The following is a 15,688-nucleotide window of genomic DNA, read 5'->3' as shown; positions in this document are numbered from 1 at the left end:
AATAATCAACAAGGGATAATATGTGGTAAACAAAGTAAACTTACTATTTTATTCTTATCTTTTAAGTTAAAAATAAATAAAACTCTACTGGAAATAAAAAATTCTTTTGTATGCAAACTTACTTACTTACTTGCATTTATATTTGCTAATACAAGCACACAACATCACAGTAATCACAAACGAACAACTGGGATGTTAGTGGAATAAATAGACAAAAGCTAAAAGAAAAACGCAGAGAAAAAACTAAAATAAATAATTTAAAAAATAAATAATTAATTAAAATAATTTAAATAAAAAGAAGTGACTTCTGTCTACCTATATTATCCATTTATTTTATTGAAATCTATTATGTTGAGAAATATGAATAATATAAATAATAAGATCGTTAAAGTGAGCTGTTGAAGTAATATTTGCGGATTTTACAGATTATTTGTTTTGCATCTCGTTAATTCTAAGGTTAATTCAATTATCTCATATATGTGATAAAGGTAGCCATTATCTGTTTGTGTTTGTGTCTATTATATAATAATAGTCAATAATTTTTCTATTATTTTTTTTATTATAAAAAATGTATATTTTTTATTACTTTATACACAAAATGTATACAAAAATAAGTAGTTCTGACAGCAAGGTTTTAAGTTTATTCCACAATGAAATTTGGTATACCATACTTTTCGGGTAAACTAATATCTAACCAATAAATTCAATTTAAAATTAAAATTAAATTAAATAAATGAAATTAATTAAAGTTGCTTAAGTAAATTAAGTAAATTATAACAAGTAATTTAAATTTAAATTCATCGGAATCTGAAGTAGATAGATAGATGGTAATATTTTCTTAAAAATTTTATTTGCTTTGAAGAAAGCAATTTTAAGTCCGATGAACACTGAAGTGGCACAATCTATATGAAAGGCATAAATAACAAGAGTTCATGAGGGCAGTTTAAAATAATATTTCGAACTGCCATAGAAATCGATTGTTAAAATAACAGAAAAATTAATTGTATTCACTTAAATTCAATTATTTACTGCTATTAATTTCATCAGGGTAATGAAAGTATAGTATTCAGTTAAAATATGGGCTGTCATATATATTTTCGTGTGCTTCATATTGGGTCTGTGCGGTCTATCCTGACGGTATTGACTTATGCTATAAAATATCTGTTCCGATATCTGTTCGTAGATCAAAGATCATTAGAAATCTGGTTATAAGCTACCAGAATGTCTGAAACTTGATTTGACTTTGTCGCTAAAACGGTTAACCCGCTGTTTAAAGAAATTTGGAATTCTGAAAACTTGCTGCAATAATTGGAAAATAATTAAATAAATAAAATAATTGGATCAGTACAAAGCTACAAAAGCAAGAAAACCTTGCTGAAAATGATAACTTTGAAAAAAAACTTTGTATCAGTCAAATTTCCAAATTAATTATTTTAAATCATAATGCAGAGTCATTGACTGTTTGCTGTTTATAATACTAACACGTTTGATAAAATAATTGACTACAACATCTTCTATATGCGACACTTACAGATATACATCATTGCACAACTTTATGGTATCTCCTCGTGTGCTGAAATCAAAATAATTGCTATCTCCAACTTCAGCAAGTAGGTAGGGCACTCGTACGAGCATATTGCGTTAATTAGAAATATATAGTAAAAATTGAATTTTTTTTTTGCTCTACACTTTTTTTATGTTTGCAATAAGCCATTTTTTTATATACGTTATCAGAAATGAGAAGAAATCACTTACTTACTATATGAATATAGTAAGTAATTCTTCAAATATGGATGTTTATTCAAAATCGACACTTTCAAGTCTGATAACTGAAGAATATGCCTAACATATAGCATTAAGGTTGTCAAGTTATCAAATCAATATTACCATTGGAGTAAAGAAATACGGATGGATATAATAGACTAACATCTTAAAAATATGTAATGCCGTACCGCATATGGTCCTAACACGAAATCCGGATGGCATTAGATGGTTAGATGGAGATTGACAAATAGCTCAATGAACTGAGACACGACCTGTGTATAGAAATTACTGGATATACCATAGTTTGTAGAAACCATAAACTACCCAAAACTGGTATGCTTTTAAGAGTACACGGACTTTTAATGTAGTTACAATAGGGTAATCTCTTCTTGGTAGAACAAAGGGTTAATATGTATGTTTGAAGGTTTAATATGCATGCTAAGCTTCTCAAAACAGCTGTTTCGGATACTTTCGTGTACTTGCGTAGGTGTTGAAAAGGTGTTTATTTAATATAGTTTCTTATAAAATATGCGATTATGAGATATTAACAAGAAACCTGAAGTGATTGTCTTTTATGTGTGATTAAAAAATGAAACAAAAAGTATGTGCCTATATTTTGTTTTAAATAGTTGATAGGTTTTTGTAACTCAGATTACTAAAATGTTAAAGTTTTTCTAGGATTGGTTGCCAGCATCGATTTGTAATTAACCTAGTTGTAAACATATTAAACTTTCACAATGTATAAGAAAAATTATTTTATGTCTATAATCCACAGTTGCTTTATCTCGTCAATAATAATGGCCAACTGCCGACTGTAGTATAATTTGGCTTTCCTAAGTGGGTTAAAATATTTAATTTAGCGCAGCAAAAGTAAAAACTTTATAATATTTGCCTAAGATTATTGTTAATTTTTTGTCAGTGTTCATTCGGTGTTGTAGCATTATCTGCAGTAGTTGTTGGCTGTCGCGAAGGCATATTTCCATTTAACAAAACTAAGTAAGACAAAGTAATTACTTCAAAAATATTAGGAATAAATAAAATTTGATATAGATATAAATTCTCAAAATTAAGTGCAATTAATTTGGTTTTATCTTTTATTAACTTAAATCATTTTTTTAGGTTACCCCAGACGGTTTAGCTGACAAGAGCGGCATACGTTTGGGTGACATTATTCTTGAAATAAACGAAGAAGACGCCACACAATTAACGCTTGCCCAGGCACACGAAAAAATTGACGCCGCAGGCAAAAAAATACATTTTCTAGTGAAAAGGTAAAATAATATTAAAATTATTAAAGATATTTTCCATTCTTATTTCTTAAAAAAACTTAATTACTTACTTTTTACATTTGCAAATATTATCAAAAAAAAAAACAGCATGGATGATGACGATAACTTGAATGGCAATGAACCTGGCGAAGAAAAATCTATTGTTTTGCGTGTACCGAAACCGCCACCGCCACCAAAAGGTTGGTCTTAAATATTTTTTCATAAATGTCAACTTATTTTTTTCCATGTAAATGAGTTCTACTTTTTGTTCCACTCATAACCATTGTCTTGCTTGCTAATTATTGTTATTTATTGCTAATTTTTGTTTAAAGAAATCGCATTAAAAAGTTATTAACATGTTTTTTTAATTTATTTCATATTTTTTAGAATTCACCCCAACTCCCTTGCTTGGTTCTAGTTGTTGGCATCCAGTTATGTGGAAAGATCCACCTAAACCACCACAACCCAAAAAAAAGAAAACTAAAACCATAACCGATGAGGAAGGCAATGAAGTTGTAATCGAATTGAGTGAAGATGAATCTTCTGATGAGGAAGAGGAGGTGCATATACTTAAAATATTAGACAATACAAGTATCACAAAGCGGAAGCCACATACATAAATAGGAATTATAAAATAATTCTTATTTTACTACAGTTTCTGCATTAAAATTCGCAAAAATCTTTTGTGTACTTGAATATAAGAGCCTTAGATATACTAAGACTTCCTCTTCTATGTGCTGCTGTTTTGTGGTACTTGCACAATGCCAACAACAAAACCATTTAACATTTTTGACTTGCAAATAACAAATTTCTTTTATGTTTTCTAATTTTTATCCTTTTACGAAATTTGTGAAAAATAATTAAATGCTAAGCAGAAAGAGTTGCCACACTATCGTATTATACGCAACATAAGACGTTTCTTTACGGAAGTGGGTGAAAATCAAGAACTTAAGAATCGCGTTATTGAAGACATGCTACTGGCTCTTCCAAGTGCTTCTAAGATGCAAAAAAATTAAAAGCAGCAAAGTTTTGCGTTATAAAATAAACTCTAATTATTAACAAATTAAATGTAAAAAAAATACTAAATACAAAAAAAAAAATTATGTATACGTGATTTGTAAATATGTGTAATGTACTGAAAATTAAATAAATATTTAATAATAAATAAATTAAGCTATTGTACTTAATAATTTAATTGAAATAAATAATATATTAACAATAATGTAAATAATTTTAAATTGGCGAATTTATTTTCAATTTTCAAAATTTAACCACAGCAGCTTCAATAGAGGCGCGTTTACGTGCTATGCAACGGAAACTCTCCGAAATTGCAGAAATACCAAAAATATTGTCATCAACATTGGCAACAGTATCGCAGACATTTGATAAATTGATGCCAAACGAGCAACAACAGCACCAGCAACACCAACAACTCCAACAACAGCACGACCAACAGCAAAAGCAACCAAATTTTCCAGTTAACATAACACAACAAAGAAAATATTCCTACGACGAGGATGCAATTGATTATGAATTGAGTGATGATGATAACGATGAAGACGCCGACGCTGACACCGATGATGACTATGACGACCGCAGCCATACGCAGGGCAATGGAAAATATGTCAAAGTTATGAAATTGCGTCAGCACCTGAAAAAAATTAAACGCACAAATTTAAAAGAAGCCACCCCGGAATCTGATTATGCCTCGGAAGCTAATACATACGAAGAAAATGACAGAGACGATGATAACGATACACTCGATGATAATGATGAAAATGAAGACAATGATACCAATGAATATAATTGCACGTTGCGGCTGGAGGCTATAGACGATAATGAAAGTGATTACACGTCTGAGCAGGAAGACAACGATGATAAGCCTGGCCAATTCAATGACAGCAGCGAATGTGAGTTAGAAGATTATGATGAAAACGACAGTGACAATGAGAATGACGATGTAGATGAGGATGATGACAACGATGACGCTAACAATGTCGATGAAAGTGATAGTAATTGTTATGGTGACAATGAAGCAAATGATGATGAGGATTTCTATAACACCACATTCACTTGGAATATGAAAAAAATACCAAAATTACATTTAAACGATGAAGACAAAGTAAAGCATAGAAAATTAGAGCACGAAGATGTTGACTTGTTTAAAGGCGTAAATGCAGAAAAGAAGGACGATCAGCAGATTGTTGTGACAACAATAACCAATGGAGAAAATATACTTAAACAGGAAAAGCAAGACAAGGCAGTACGTAATGCATACCATATTTTAAATTTTTTTATTCAATTAACTACTTTAAACTTTTACTATATATATCAATTAGCCATTGGATAAATTCGAACGTTCTTGGCCGTGGGCTGATCGTGAGAAAATCATCTATAAGTATTATGATTTTTTTTTGTGCTATTTATATAAAATAATTTATTGTAAATATTTCCTTATCAGGCAATCAACTTGTCATCTTGTACCACAAAAGCCATTGGGACTTATCGAGAAACGTATACAATTGTTAGCTCAACGAAATTTGTTAGATAATCTGGAGAAACTACATAAACAACAGAAATAAGCCATAATAAGAGTCCTCAATTCATTATCAAAAAACTGCCTATATTGTATAAATAATCATAACATATTATATAACTTTATATTTTTTACTTAATAAAATTAAATTCCTTTAGTTTGAAAAACATCTTCAAAATTATGTACAAAAAGGAGTTGAGTTACTCTTAAAAACCCAATAAAATTCTCTTAAAAAATCATGGACGCTCTCATAAACAGACATCTGACATAGATTATAGTTCATAAACTATAAACTAGCAACATGATTGTTACTATTGCATATAAAGTACGGTAATTTAAACGGACAGTTTTTTTAACCTAATATCGACCTGATACCTAACTCTGTTCTTAAAGGGTCATAAAAATTTTATTAAATTGATGATGGCTGGGAATCATCTTATGACGTCACTGCATCATTGACGATTATTGTGACATTTATTTTAGTTCTATAGGAGCATAGTAGTTAAAAATGCCATAATGTACCTTAGAGAGATGTTGAATATTTGCGCTATAAGTGGATAGGCAGTTGATAAGCGCCGAAGTTTGAGTGTAGCGAGACTATCACAGTAACACAGAATGTGTTGTGCTGTTTTCTTTTCTTCGTGACAAAGTCTGCAGCTATCGTCTCTTATGATATCTAAATTCGATAGATGTTTCTTACCTACGCAATGACCTGTGACAAGCCGAATGCCTTTTCTGTTCATCATTAGCAGCTCCCTCGTTCTGGCTTTTGGGTAATTTAATATGAATTCTTTAGCTTTTTCACAGGCAAATATGTTATCTCAATCGGTCTCAGTTGCTTTTTCCAGCCATCATTAATTTTAAGTTTAAAGAAGCTCCATGAAAGACCGCAGATGGGCCTAATAAAGCATGAAGCCACCTCTTTTCCGGCTAGTTTTTGATTTTCATATTTCCTTCAAATTTACTGTGTCCTGGGTTTCATATTAAGTGAACCTGGTTTCCTTTAGCAAAATCTTTTTGAAGTTGGAGGCATTCCCACACTAGTTTTGAATTTACTTACCTATGGAATGCGATCATATACAACCATCTCTATTAGACTTGAAGTGGAGATTTGCTCGTCGCTAGTTTTCATTTTGCATACGAAGTATGTTTACATATTTGAACGGACAGTCCTCTATATCCAATATCGATATATACAGTTAGTCTGTTTTACTAAAATACTGATGGTACTATAAATAGATATCGCATCTAAGAGTGGAACATTGCTAGTCTCTAGTTTTTTATTTATATACAAAGTACGTTGACTGCTCGTTTAGCAATTAAATGAGCTGGCACTGTATATATTTTTATAGAATTTCAGAGCAATACGAAACATTTTGAAATTAAAATCTGTTGTCTTTTTTGGTCATAACTGTGAGAGTTAAAATATATTTCATTGCGGCTGTAAGCTCACAATAATTGCAACATTATTTCCTTTATATTTTACGATGCTGATAAAGTTATTTAAATTTTTTATAAACATTATAATAAATTCTTTTTAATGTTTTTCAAAAGTCGTAAAAAGTCTAAAAAAGTTGATTTTATGTTGCAAATTGACTAATTTTTTCTGTTAAGTGGAACCTATGAGTAACATTGACAAACAATCTAAAATGTTCCTAAGTGAATTTTATTGTAGTCATTTGTCATATCAAAATTCAAGTTAGATACAGCTTAAAATAAAAATTTTTAACAATAAATTAAAAGAAAAATTTCTAATACAAATACAGAAAAAATTATAAAATAAAAACCAGAAAATAACATTTAATTTGTGCTTTTGAAGCTAATGTGGAGTCCATGTCAAAAAACCTTTTTAAAAATTCCACAAATGTATTCGGCGATAAATTCGAGCGTACTTTCAGCCTCAAGCACGTATTAATTTATGCGCCATTGTCCTTTGCATTTGTCTAGTACACAATGACATGGAATGAACTTAAAAATGCCAATACATCACTAAAGAAATTCATACTTGAGTTCTCATTAATTATACATTTAAATTTGCATTTAATTGAGAGATTTGTTGTGTAGCCAGTGTTTCTTTAACACTTCATCAAGTGCTGAGACAATTTATTGTAATTCTCGAATGTGACAAGGATGATTTAGGTTTTCATTAAACAAACCAAAACAGACACAATTAAGTATAATCAGGACGTTGTTGAGTGAAATGACAAGTTGTTGGTAAAAACTGGAGTTGTCTTAAATATTTTTTCATAAATGTCAACTTATTTTTTTCCATGTAAATGAGTTCTACTTTTTGTTCCACTCATAACCATTGTCTTGCTTGCTAATTATTGTTATTTATTGCTAATTTTTGTTTAAAGAAATCGCATTAAAAAGTTATTAACATGTTTTTTTAATTTATTTCATATTTTTTAGAATTCACCCCAACTCCCTTGCTTGGTTCTAGTTGTTGGCATCCAGTTATGTGGAAAGATCCACCTAAACCACCACAACCCAAAAAAAAGAAAACTAAAACCATAACCGATGAGGAAGGCAATGAAGTTGTAATCGAATTGAGTGAAGATGAATCTTCTGATGAGGAAGAGGAGGTGCATATACTTAAAATATTAGACAATACAAGTATCACAAAGCGGAAGCCACATACATAAATAGGAATTATAAAATAATTCTTATTTTACTACAGTTTCTGCGATTAAAATTCGCAAAAAGCTTTTGTGTACTTGAATATAAGAGTCTTAGATATACTAAGACTTCCTCTTCTATGTGCTGCTGTTTTGTGGTACTTGCACAATGCCAACAACAAAACCATTTAACATTTTTGACTTGCAAATAACAAATTTCTTTTATGTTTTCTAATTTTTATCCTTTTACGAAATTTGTGAAAAATAATTAAATGCTAAGCAGAAAGAGTTGCCACACTATCGTATTATACGCAACATAAGACGTTTCTTTACGGAAGTGGGTGAAAATCAAGAACTTAAGAATCGCGTTATTGAAGACATGCTACTGGCTCTTCCAAGTGCTTCTAAGATGCAAAAAAATTAAAAGCAGCAAAGTTTTGCAATATAAAATAAACTCTAATTATTAACAAATTAAATGTAAAAAAAATACTAAATACAAAAAAAAAATTATGTATACGTGATTTGTAAATATGTGTAATGTACTGAAAATTAAATAAATATTTAATAATAAATAAATTAAGCTATTGTACTTAATAATTTAATTGAAATAAATAATATATTAACAATAATGTAAATAATTTGAAATTGGCGAATTTATTTTCAATTTTCAAAATTTAACCACAGCAGCTTCAATAGAGGCGCGTCTACGTGCTATGCAACGGAAACTCTCCGAAATTGCAGAAATACCAAAAATATTGTCATCAACATTGGCAACAGTATCGCAGACATTTGATAAATTGATGCCAAACGAGCAACAACAGCACCAGCAACACCAACAACTTCAACAACAGCACGACCAACAGCAAAAGCAACCAAATTTTCCAGTTAACATAACACAACAAAGAAAATATTCCTACGACGAGGATGCAATTGATTATGAATTGAGTGATGATGATAACGATGAAGACGCCGACGCTGACACCGATGATGACTATGACGACCGCAGCCATACGCAGGGCAATGGAAAATATGTCAAAGTTGTGAAATTGCGTCAGCACCTGAAAAAAATTAAACGCACAAATTTAAAAGAAGCCACCCCGGAATCTGATTATGCCTCGGAAGCTAATACATACGAAGAAAATGACAGAGACGATGATAACGATACACTCGATGATAATGATGAAAATGAAGACAATGATACCAATGAATATAATTGCACGTTGCGGCTGGAGGCTATAGACGATAATGAAAGTGATTACACGTCTGAGCAGGAAGACAACGATGATAAGCCTGGCCAATTCAATGACAGCAGCGAATGTGAGTTAGAAGATTATGATGAAAACGACAGTGACAATGAGAATGACGATGTAGATGAGGATGATGACAACGATGACGCTAACAATGTCGATGAAAGTGATAGTAATTGTTATGGTGACAATGAAGCAAATGATGATGAGGATTTCTATAACACCACATTCACTTGGAATATGAAAAAAATACCAAAATTACATTTAAACGATGAAGACAAAGTAAAGCATAGAAAATTAGAGCACGAAGATGTTGACTTGTTTAAAGGCGTAAATGCAGAAAAGAAGGACGATCAGCAGATTGTTGTGACAACAATAACCAATGGAGAAAATATACTTAAACAGGAAAAGCAAGACAAGGCAGTACGTAATGCATACCATATTTTAAATTTTTTTATTCAATTAACTACTTTAAACTTTTACTATATATATCAATTAGCCATTGGATAAATTCGAACGTTCTTGGCCGTGGGCTGATCGTGAGAAAATCATCTATAAGTATTATGATTTTTTTTTGTGCTATTTATATAAAATAATTTATTGTAAATATTTCCTTATCAGGCAATCAACTTGTCATCTTGTACCACAAAAGCCATTGGGACTTATCGAGAAACGTATACAATTGTTAGCTCAACGAAATTTGTTAGATAATCTGGAGAAACTACATAAACAACAGAAATAAGCCATAATAAGAGTCCTCAATTCATTATCAAAAAACTGCCTATATTGTATAAATAATCATAACATATTATATAACTTTATATTTTTTACTTAATAAAATTAAATTCCTTTAGTTTGAAAAACATCTTCAAAATTATGTACAAAAAGGAGTTGAGTTACTCTTAAAAACCCAATAAAATTCTCTTAAAAAATCATGGACGCTCTCATAAACAGACATCTGACATAGATTATAGTTCATAAACTATAAACTAGCAACATGATTGTTACTATTGCATATAAAGTACGGTAATTTAAACGGACAGTTTTTTTAACCTAATATCGACCTGATACCTAACTCTGTTCTTAAAGGGTCATAAAAATTTTATTAAATTGATGATGGCTGGGAATCATCTTATGACGTCACTGCATCATTGACGATTATTGTGACATTTATTTTAGTTCTATAGGAGCATAGTAGTTAAAAATGCCATAATGTACCTTAGAGAGATGTTGAATATTTGCGCTATAAGTGGATAGGCAGTTGATAAGCGCCGAAGTTTGAGTGTAGCGAGACTATCACAGTAACACAGAATGTGTTGTGCTGTTTTCTTTTCTTCGTGACAAAGTCTGCAGCTATCGTCTCTTATGATATCTAAATTCGATAGATGTTTCTTACCTACGCAATGACCTGTGACAAGCCGAATGCCTTTTCTGTTCATCATTAGCAGCTCCCTCGTTCTGGCTTTTGGGTAATTTAATATGAATTCTTTAGCTTTTTCACAGGCAAATATGTTATCTCAATCGGTCTCAGTTGCTTTTTCCAGCCATCATTAATTTTAAGTTTAAAGAAGCTCCATGAAAGACCGCAGATGGGCCTAATAAAGCATGAAGCCACCTCTTTTCCGGCTAGTTTTTGATTTTCATATTTCCTTCAAATTTACTGTGTCCTGGGTTTCATATTAAGTGAACCTGGTTTCCTTTAGCAAAATCTTTTTGAAGTTGGAGGCATTCCCACACTAGTTTTGAATTTACTTACCTATGGAATGCGATCATATACAACCATCTCTATTAGACTTGAAGTGGAGATTTGCTCGTCGCTAGTTTTCATTTTGCATACGAAGTATGTTTACATATTTGAACGGACAGTCCTCTATATCCAATATCGATATATACAGTTAGTCTGTTTTACTAAAATACTGATGGTACTATAAATAGATATCGCATCTAAGAGTGGAACATTGCTAGTCTCTAGTTTTTTATTTATATACAAAGTACGTTGACTGCTCGTTTAGCAATTAAATGAGCTGGCACTGTATATATTTTTATAGAATTTCAGAGCAATACGAAACATTTTGAAATTAAAATCTGTTGTCTTTTTTGGTCATAACTGTGAGAGTTAAAATATATTTCATTGCGGCTGTAAGCTCACAATAATTGCAACATTATTTCCTTTATATTTTACGATGCTGATAAAGTTATTTAAATTTTTTATAAACATTATAATAAATTCTTTTTAATGTTTTTCAAAAGTCGTAAAAAGTCTAAAAAAGTTGATTTTATGTTGCAAATTGACTAATTTTTTCTGTTAAGTGGAACCTATGAGTAACATTGACAAACAATCTAAAATGTTCCTAAGTGAATTTTATTGTAGTCATTTGTCATATCAAAATTCAAGTTAGATACAGCTTAAAATAAAAATTTTTAACAATAAATTAAAAGAAAAATTTCTAATACAAATACAGAAAAAATTATAAAATAAAAACCAGAAAATAACATTTAATTTGTGCTTTTGAAGCTAATGTGGAGTCCATGTCAAAAAACCTTTTTAAAAATTCCACAAATGTATTCGGCGATAAATTCGAGCGTACTTTCAGCCTCAAGCACGTATTAATTTATGCGCCATTGTCCTTTGCATTTGTCTAGTACACAATGACATGGAATGAACTTAAAAATGCCAATACATCACTAAAGAAATTCATACTTGAGTTCTCATTAATTATACATTTAAATTTGCATTTAATTGAGAGATTTGTTGTGTAGCCAGTGTTTCTTTAACACTTCATCAAGTGCTGAGACAATTTATTGTAATTCTCGAATGTGACAAGGATGATTTAGGTTTTCATTAAACAAACCAAAACAGACACAATTAAGTATAATCAGGACGTTGTTGAGTGAAATGACAAGTTGTTGGTAAAAACTGGAGTTGTCCTACCATCTCTTGGAACTTTGTGGATGATTATGTCCAAAGTAGTGTGTTTGACTGCTGAAAGCAGTTGATTCAAATCATAATTGAAATTAATTATTTATACTTGGATTATATAAAGTGCTTTGGACCACTCGGTTTGTTGGTCTTTTATATGAATGTTTTGTTTGAGCTTTTAATACATGAAGTATCTAAAATATGTGAGAGAATTTTTGATAAGTAAAACTTATTTCTTCCATACATAATATAACTGAATAAATTATATCTTCAGAAATTAACTGTTTATAGTAAATACATATTCAAAAACACAGTATATAATTTTGTACTGTGGTTGTTTCTTTTTTAGATACTGAATATAGTGAACATCGAATATATGTTTGATATTAACAGATTATTACTAAAGATAGATACTGAATACAGAAAAGATAAACATCGGCGTAAATTGACCACAGAAAGCAAACTTGGTAGAAGGTATAGTCTATGGAGGGAAGTATGTCATAGCTTAAGATACATTTAGAATCAGTCTTTCCCTAATATATAAAGAACTCATAAATAATTGTCATATAATAATTCTTTCTTCAGCCTCTGTATGCAGTAATACTATAATATATGCGTTAATTGAATCCTATTTAAGAATTTATACAACTTCTTATATATTGTAAGTTGACAATATTTTCTTTTTCTACATTATTACAATTTTTTCAAGTTTACGGTCTTAACACAAATAAATTATGGAGCAAAGTCTTAAAATATTGTGAGTGATTGTTAATAGTAACAAAATTAAGTAATGGGGGACAGTTTTTTATTCACATTCACTTTCGTACAAAATTAATATTTTTAAGGTTGATTTGTTTTGTCGGAAATGACGAGTTTTATAACGAAAAGGAGTATAAAATAATAAAATAAAAATTCGAATATTTCTTCAGATCACTGATGATGAGTACTTGGCAATACTAGAAACAGCGTTGTGTAGTCAGCCAAATTTCAATAAATTAATTAAATGTTTGTAGTTATTTCTTCATTACTGTTTGATATTTTAAGTTTTAACTACTTATTTATTAAATTTGACATACACTATATATAAACCTCATATTATTGTTCACCTCTAGTAACAGAACCTTTAGTGTCGGATGTAAGTCTCTTGGCGAAGAGGTGAATAAACTGTTTGTGAAATGTAAGACTACTTTTACAGTAAAGGAATTTTCAATTACTGATTGAATTAAAAATTTCACCCCGATTTTCTTTTTCTCAACTAAAGTCAATATTCACAATCGAATAGAACGTGATAAGAAGACTCCTCCTTTTCCACATAAAAACGATATTTTGTGATATCATGTAGTCATATAGCACGTCTAATACGCAAGATTGTTAGAATATGACAATCAAACATAATAATATTAATTTTGTGGCAACCTTTCAAATAACCGATTTAAAATTAATTTATATTCAGGTCATCACTCTATAAGAATCACTGTTATGAAAAAGCTGAAGTTCTTGAATTCTAAATATGAAACTTCAAAACTGGGAATTTGGCATTTACTATAAATTTATTAAAATTAATATAAAGATTAGTCTATATAATATAAGAACTATAATATAATTCGTTGTTGGTACGGAATTTGAACTTTTATATATTTAAGATAAAAAGCACATAATCTGGAATATTTAATACTTTTGTAAAATACCAACTGTAAATCAATGTCATAGTTTATAAAAAAAATTTGAGAAAATAAAAAAAAAGTAAAAAAGTTTATCTCTTACATAAATTGATTTTTAATTTGATACTAAATATAATTTTAAAAATTCTATTTATCAAATATGTAAACTATTTAATAACAGTACTTTAATTTGGTGTGAAAATAGTTTATAAAAAATAATCAAAGTTATTTAATGTTTATTGAGTTTCATAAAAGATACTTAACAATAAACAAATGAACTATACGGTATAGAGTATTTCGCAATAATATATTTTACTACGAAGTTATTTTGACATTTGACTAAAGTATGCAATCGAAAGCATAGTTCCTCGCACCTCTATTACCAATATATATACATCACATACCGATTGTGGCTTGTCTTTATCATCTTCTCTGGACTGCATTAATTTTATATACAAGGAAAACGTTTCATATCTGAAACAATTCTTTAATCTGCTCGTATTGCAAAGACAATCTGCTAATGTTGTATAGCTAACATAGGTTCTATTTCCACTCAAATATATTGATTTGAAGCACTTGTTGACCTCAAGTAGGAATCTACTCGTCCAATGTCCTTTTGGCTTTGTCACTATTAGTTATTTCTTGACCACAAGGTTTTCAATACAAATGAAATATTTAACATGTTTTCAATAACCAAAGTAAATATTGATAAATTCAATTGAAGAATTTTATAAAAATATTTGTTAATACAGAAATATGTGGAAATTGTTTGAATTACTTACCATAATTCATTATTCACTATTTCATTTAATAATAAAAAACAAGTCATTTATACACAAATAATATCATTTTATTTCACACATAAAATAAATACTTTCTTTTTGAAGAATGTTCAGCAATTTAAAAAAATTTTTATACAATTTTACATTACACCTGACAACATATTTTATTTTAAATAACTTTTGAATAAAATACATTGATATTTAATATCAAATATTAATTTCATTAAATTAGAATAAAATATCTTAAATTAGAGTATATATAATTTAGGTATTATTTTGCAAGATATTTTTTGTTTTTTAATTTTTTTTTTCATATTTTTAATATCTTTAATGTTTTTCATATTTTTTTTTCAATATTATTATTTTTTATTTTTTTGTATTTTTTTTTAAATAATAGTCTATATATTATTTTATATTTTCGTATATATTTTTTGCCAATTTACCGGTTAGAGTAGAGAATTTTGACTTATTTTATAAATCCTGTGCTTAAATTATGAGATTTTTGACTTGGTTTATTAACTTATAGGAATTGTTTGTTAAAAATATTTTTTACATAGAGTACAGTATTTAGCCATATTTATCAAGTTGTTTATTGAGTGCCATCAGCTGATGAAGTGTTCATGGTAAAAATTAATATTTTTTTATAATTTATTTTATTTTTACACTTATAAATTCTTTATTATTTGATTAAATCCAATTTTCTCACTGTTTAATTCCTGTAATCCCTGTATTATCCTTAATCAAAAGTAAATAATTTCTAACTGAACACTTGTTTGTATTTCCTAGAGGTACCACTTGACAGCACTCAATGTGCCACTATATCACCGTTCCACTTCGTTTTTCTTTTGTATGCGTATATGTGTGTGTTTGTGTGTGTCTTTAAGTGTGTGTG

The 15,688-nt window shown here is 29.4% G+C and overlaps 4 protein-coding genes across 4 annotated transcripts; all 4 read left to right on the top strand.

Moving 5' to 3' along the window:
- Window positions 1–2,659: 2,659 nt before the first annotated feature.
- Window positions 2,660–4,094, top strand: LOC119663269. The gene is made up of 5 exons (XM_038072924.1): window positions 2,660–2,760; window positions 2,884–3,035; window positions 3,141–3,232; window positions 3,420–3,592; window positions 3,908–4,094. Exons 3-5 carry the CDS (start codon window positions 3,142–3,144, stop codon window positions 4,046–4,048), a joined length of 405 nt encoding a protein of 134 aa, XP_037928852.1. The 5' UTR covers window positions 2,660–2,760; window positions 2,884–3,035; window position 3,141; the 3' UTR covers window positions 4,049–4,094.
- Window positions 4,095–4,288: 194 nt separating this feature from the next.
- LOC119663268 (serine-aspartate repeat-containing protein F-like) lies at window positions 4,289–5,688 on the top strand. Its single transcript, XM_038072923.1, has 3 exons — window positions 4,289–5,295; window positions 5,372–5,430; window positions 5,494–5,688. Exons 1-3 carry the CDS (start codon window positions 4,339–4,341, stop codon window positions 5,612–5,614), a joined length of 1,137 nt encoding a protein of 378 aa, XP_037928851.1. The 5' UTR covers window positions 4,289–4,338; the 3' UTR covers window positions 5,615–5,688.
- Window positions 5,689–7,959: 2,271 nt separating this feature from the next.
- LOC119663267 lies at window positions 7,960–8,669 on the top strand. The gene is made up of 2 exons (XM_038072922.1): window positions 7,960–8,153; window positions 8,470–8,669. Exons 1-2 carry the CDS (start codon window positions 8,028–8,030, stop codon window positions 8,608–8,610), a joined length of 267 nt encoding a protein of 88 aa, XP_037928850.1. The 5' UTR covers window positions 7,960–8,027; the 3' UTR covers window positions 8,611–8,669.
- A 146-nt stretch (window positions 8,670–8,815) lies between these two features.
- LOC119663266 (serine-aspartate repeat-containing protein F-like) lies at window positions 8,816–10,249 on the top strand. The gene is made up of 3 exons (XM_038072921.1): window positions 8,816–9,856; window positions 9,933–9,991; window positions 10,055–10,249. Exons 1-3 carry the CDS (start codon window positions 8,900–8,902, stop codon window positions 10,173–10,175), a joined length of 1,137 nt encoding a protein of 378 aa, XP_037928849.1. The 5' UTR covers window positions 8,816–8,899; the 3' UTR covers window positions 10,176–10,249.
- Window positions 10,250–15,688: the final 5,439 nt, after the last annotated feature.

Source organism: Teleopsis dalmanni, unplaced genomic scaffold, assembly GCF_002237135.1.
Source record: "Teleopsis dalmanni isolate 2A unplaced genomic scaffold, ASM223713v2 unscaffolded_contig_0269, whole genome shotgun sequence".
NCBI lineage: Eukaryota > Metazoa > Arthropoda > Insecta > Diptera > Diopsidae > Teleopsis > Teleopsis dalmanni.
The sequence above is the reverse complement of the archived record's forward strand: the minus strand, read 5'-3'. Positions and strand labels throughout refer to the sequence as shown.

Bases quoted from the DNA above. Each gene is read 5' to 3' on its own strand.
- LOC119663269 (XM_038072924.1), top strand. From the start codon at position 3,142: ATGGATGATGACGATAACTTGAATGGCAATGAACCTGGCGAAGAAAAA. The intron at 3,233-3,419 runs GTTGGTCTTAAA...CATATTTTTTAG, and splicing joins ACCGCCACCGCCACCAAAAG to AATTCACCCCAACTCCCTTG. The intron at 3,593-3,907 runs GTGCATATACTT...AATGCTAAGCAG, and splicing joins CTTCTGATGAGGAAGAGGAG to AAAGAGTTGCCACACTATCG.
- LOC119663268 (XM_038072923.1), top strand. From the start codon at position 4,339: ATGCAACGGAAACTCTCCGAAATTGCAGAAATACCAAAAATATTGTCA. The intron at 5,296-5,371 runs GTACGTAATGCA...TATATCAATTAG, and splicing joins AGGAAAAGCAAGACAAGGCA to CCATTGGATAAATTCGAACG. The intron at 5,431-5,493 runs GTATTATGATTT...TTTCCTTATCAG, and splicing joins CGTGAGAAAATCATCTATAA to GCAATCAACTTGTCATCTTG.
- LOC119663267 (XM_038072922.1), top strand. From the start codon at position 8,028: ATGTGGAAAGATCCACCTAAACCACCACAACCCAAAAAAAAGAAAACT. The intron at 8,154-8,469 runs GTGCATATACTT...AATGCTAAGCAG, and splicing joins CTTCTGATGAGGAAGAGGAG to AAAGAGTTGCCACACTATCG.
- LOC119663266 (XM_038072921.1), top strand. From the start codon at position 8,900: ATGCAACGGAAACTCTCCGAAATTGCAGAAATACCAAAAATATTGTCA. The intron at 9,857-9,932 runs GTACGTAATGCA...TATATCAATTAG, and splicing joins AGGAAAAGCAAGACAAGGCA to CCATTGGATAAATTCGAACG. The intron at 9,992-10,054 runs GTATTATGATTT...TTTCCTTATCAG, and splicing joins CGTGAGAAAATCATCTATAA to GCAATCAACTTGTCATCTTG.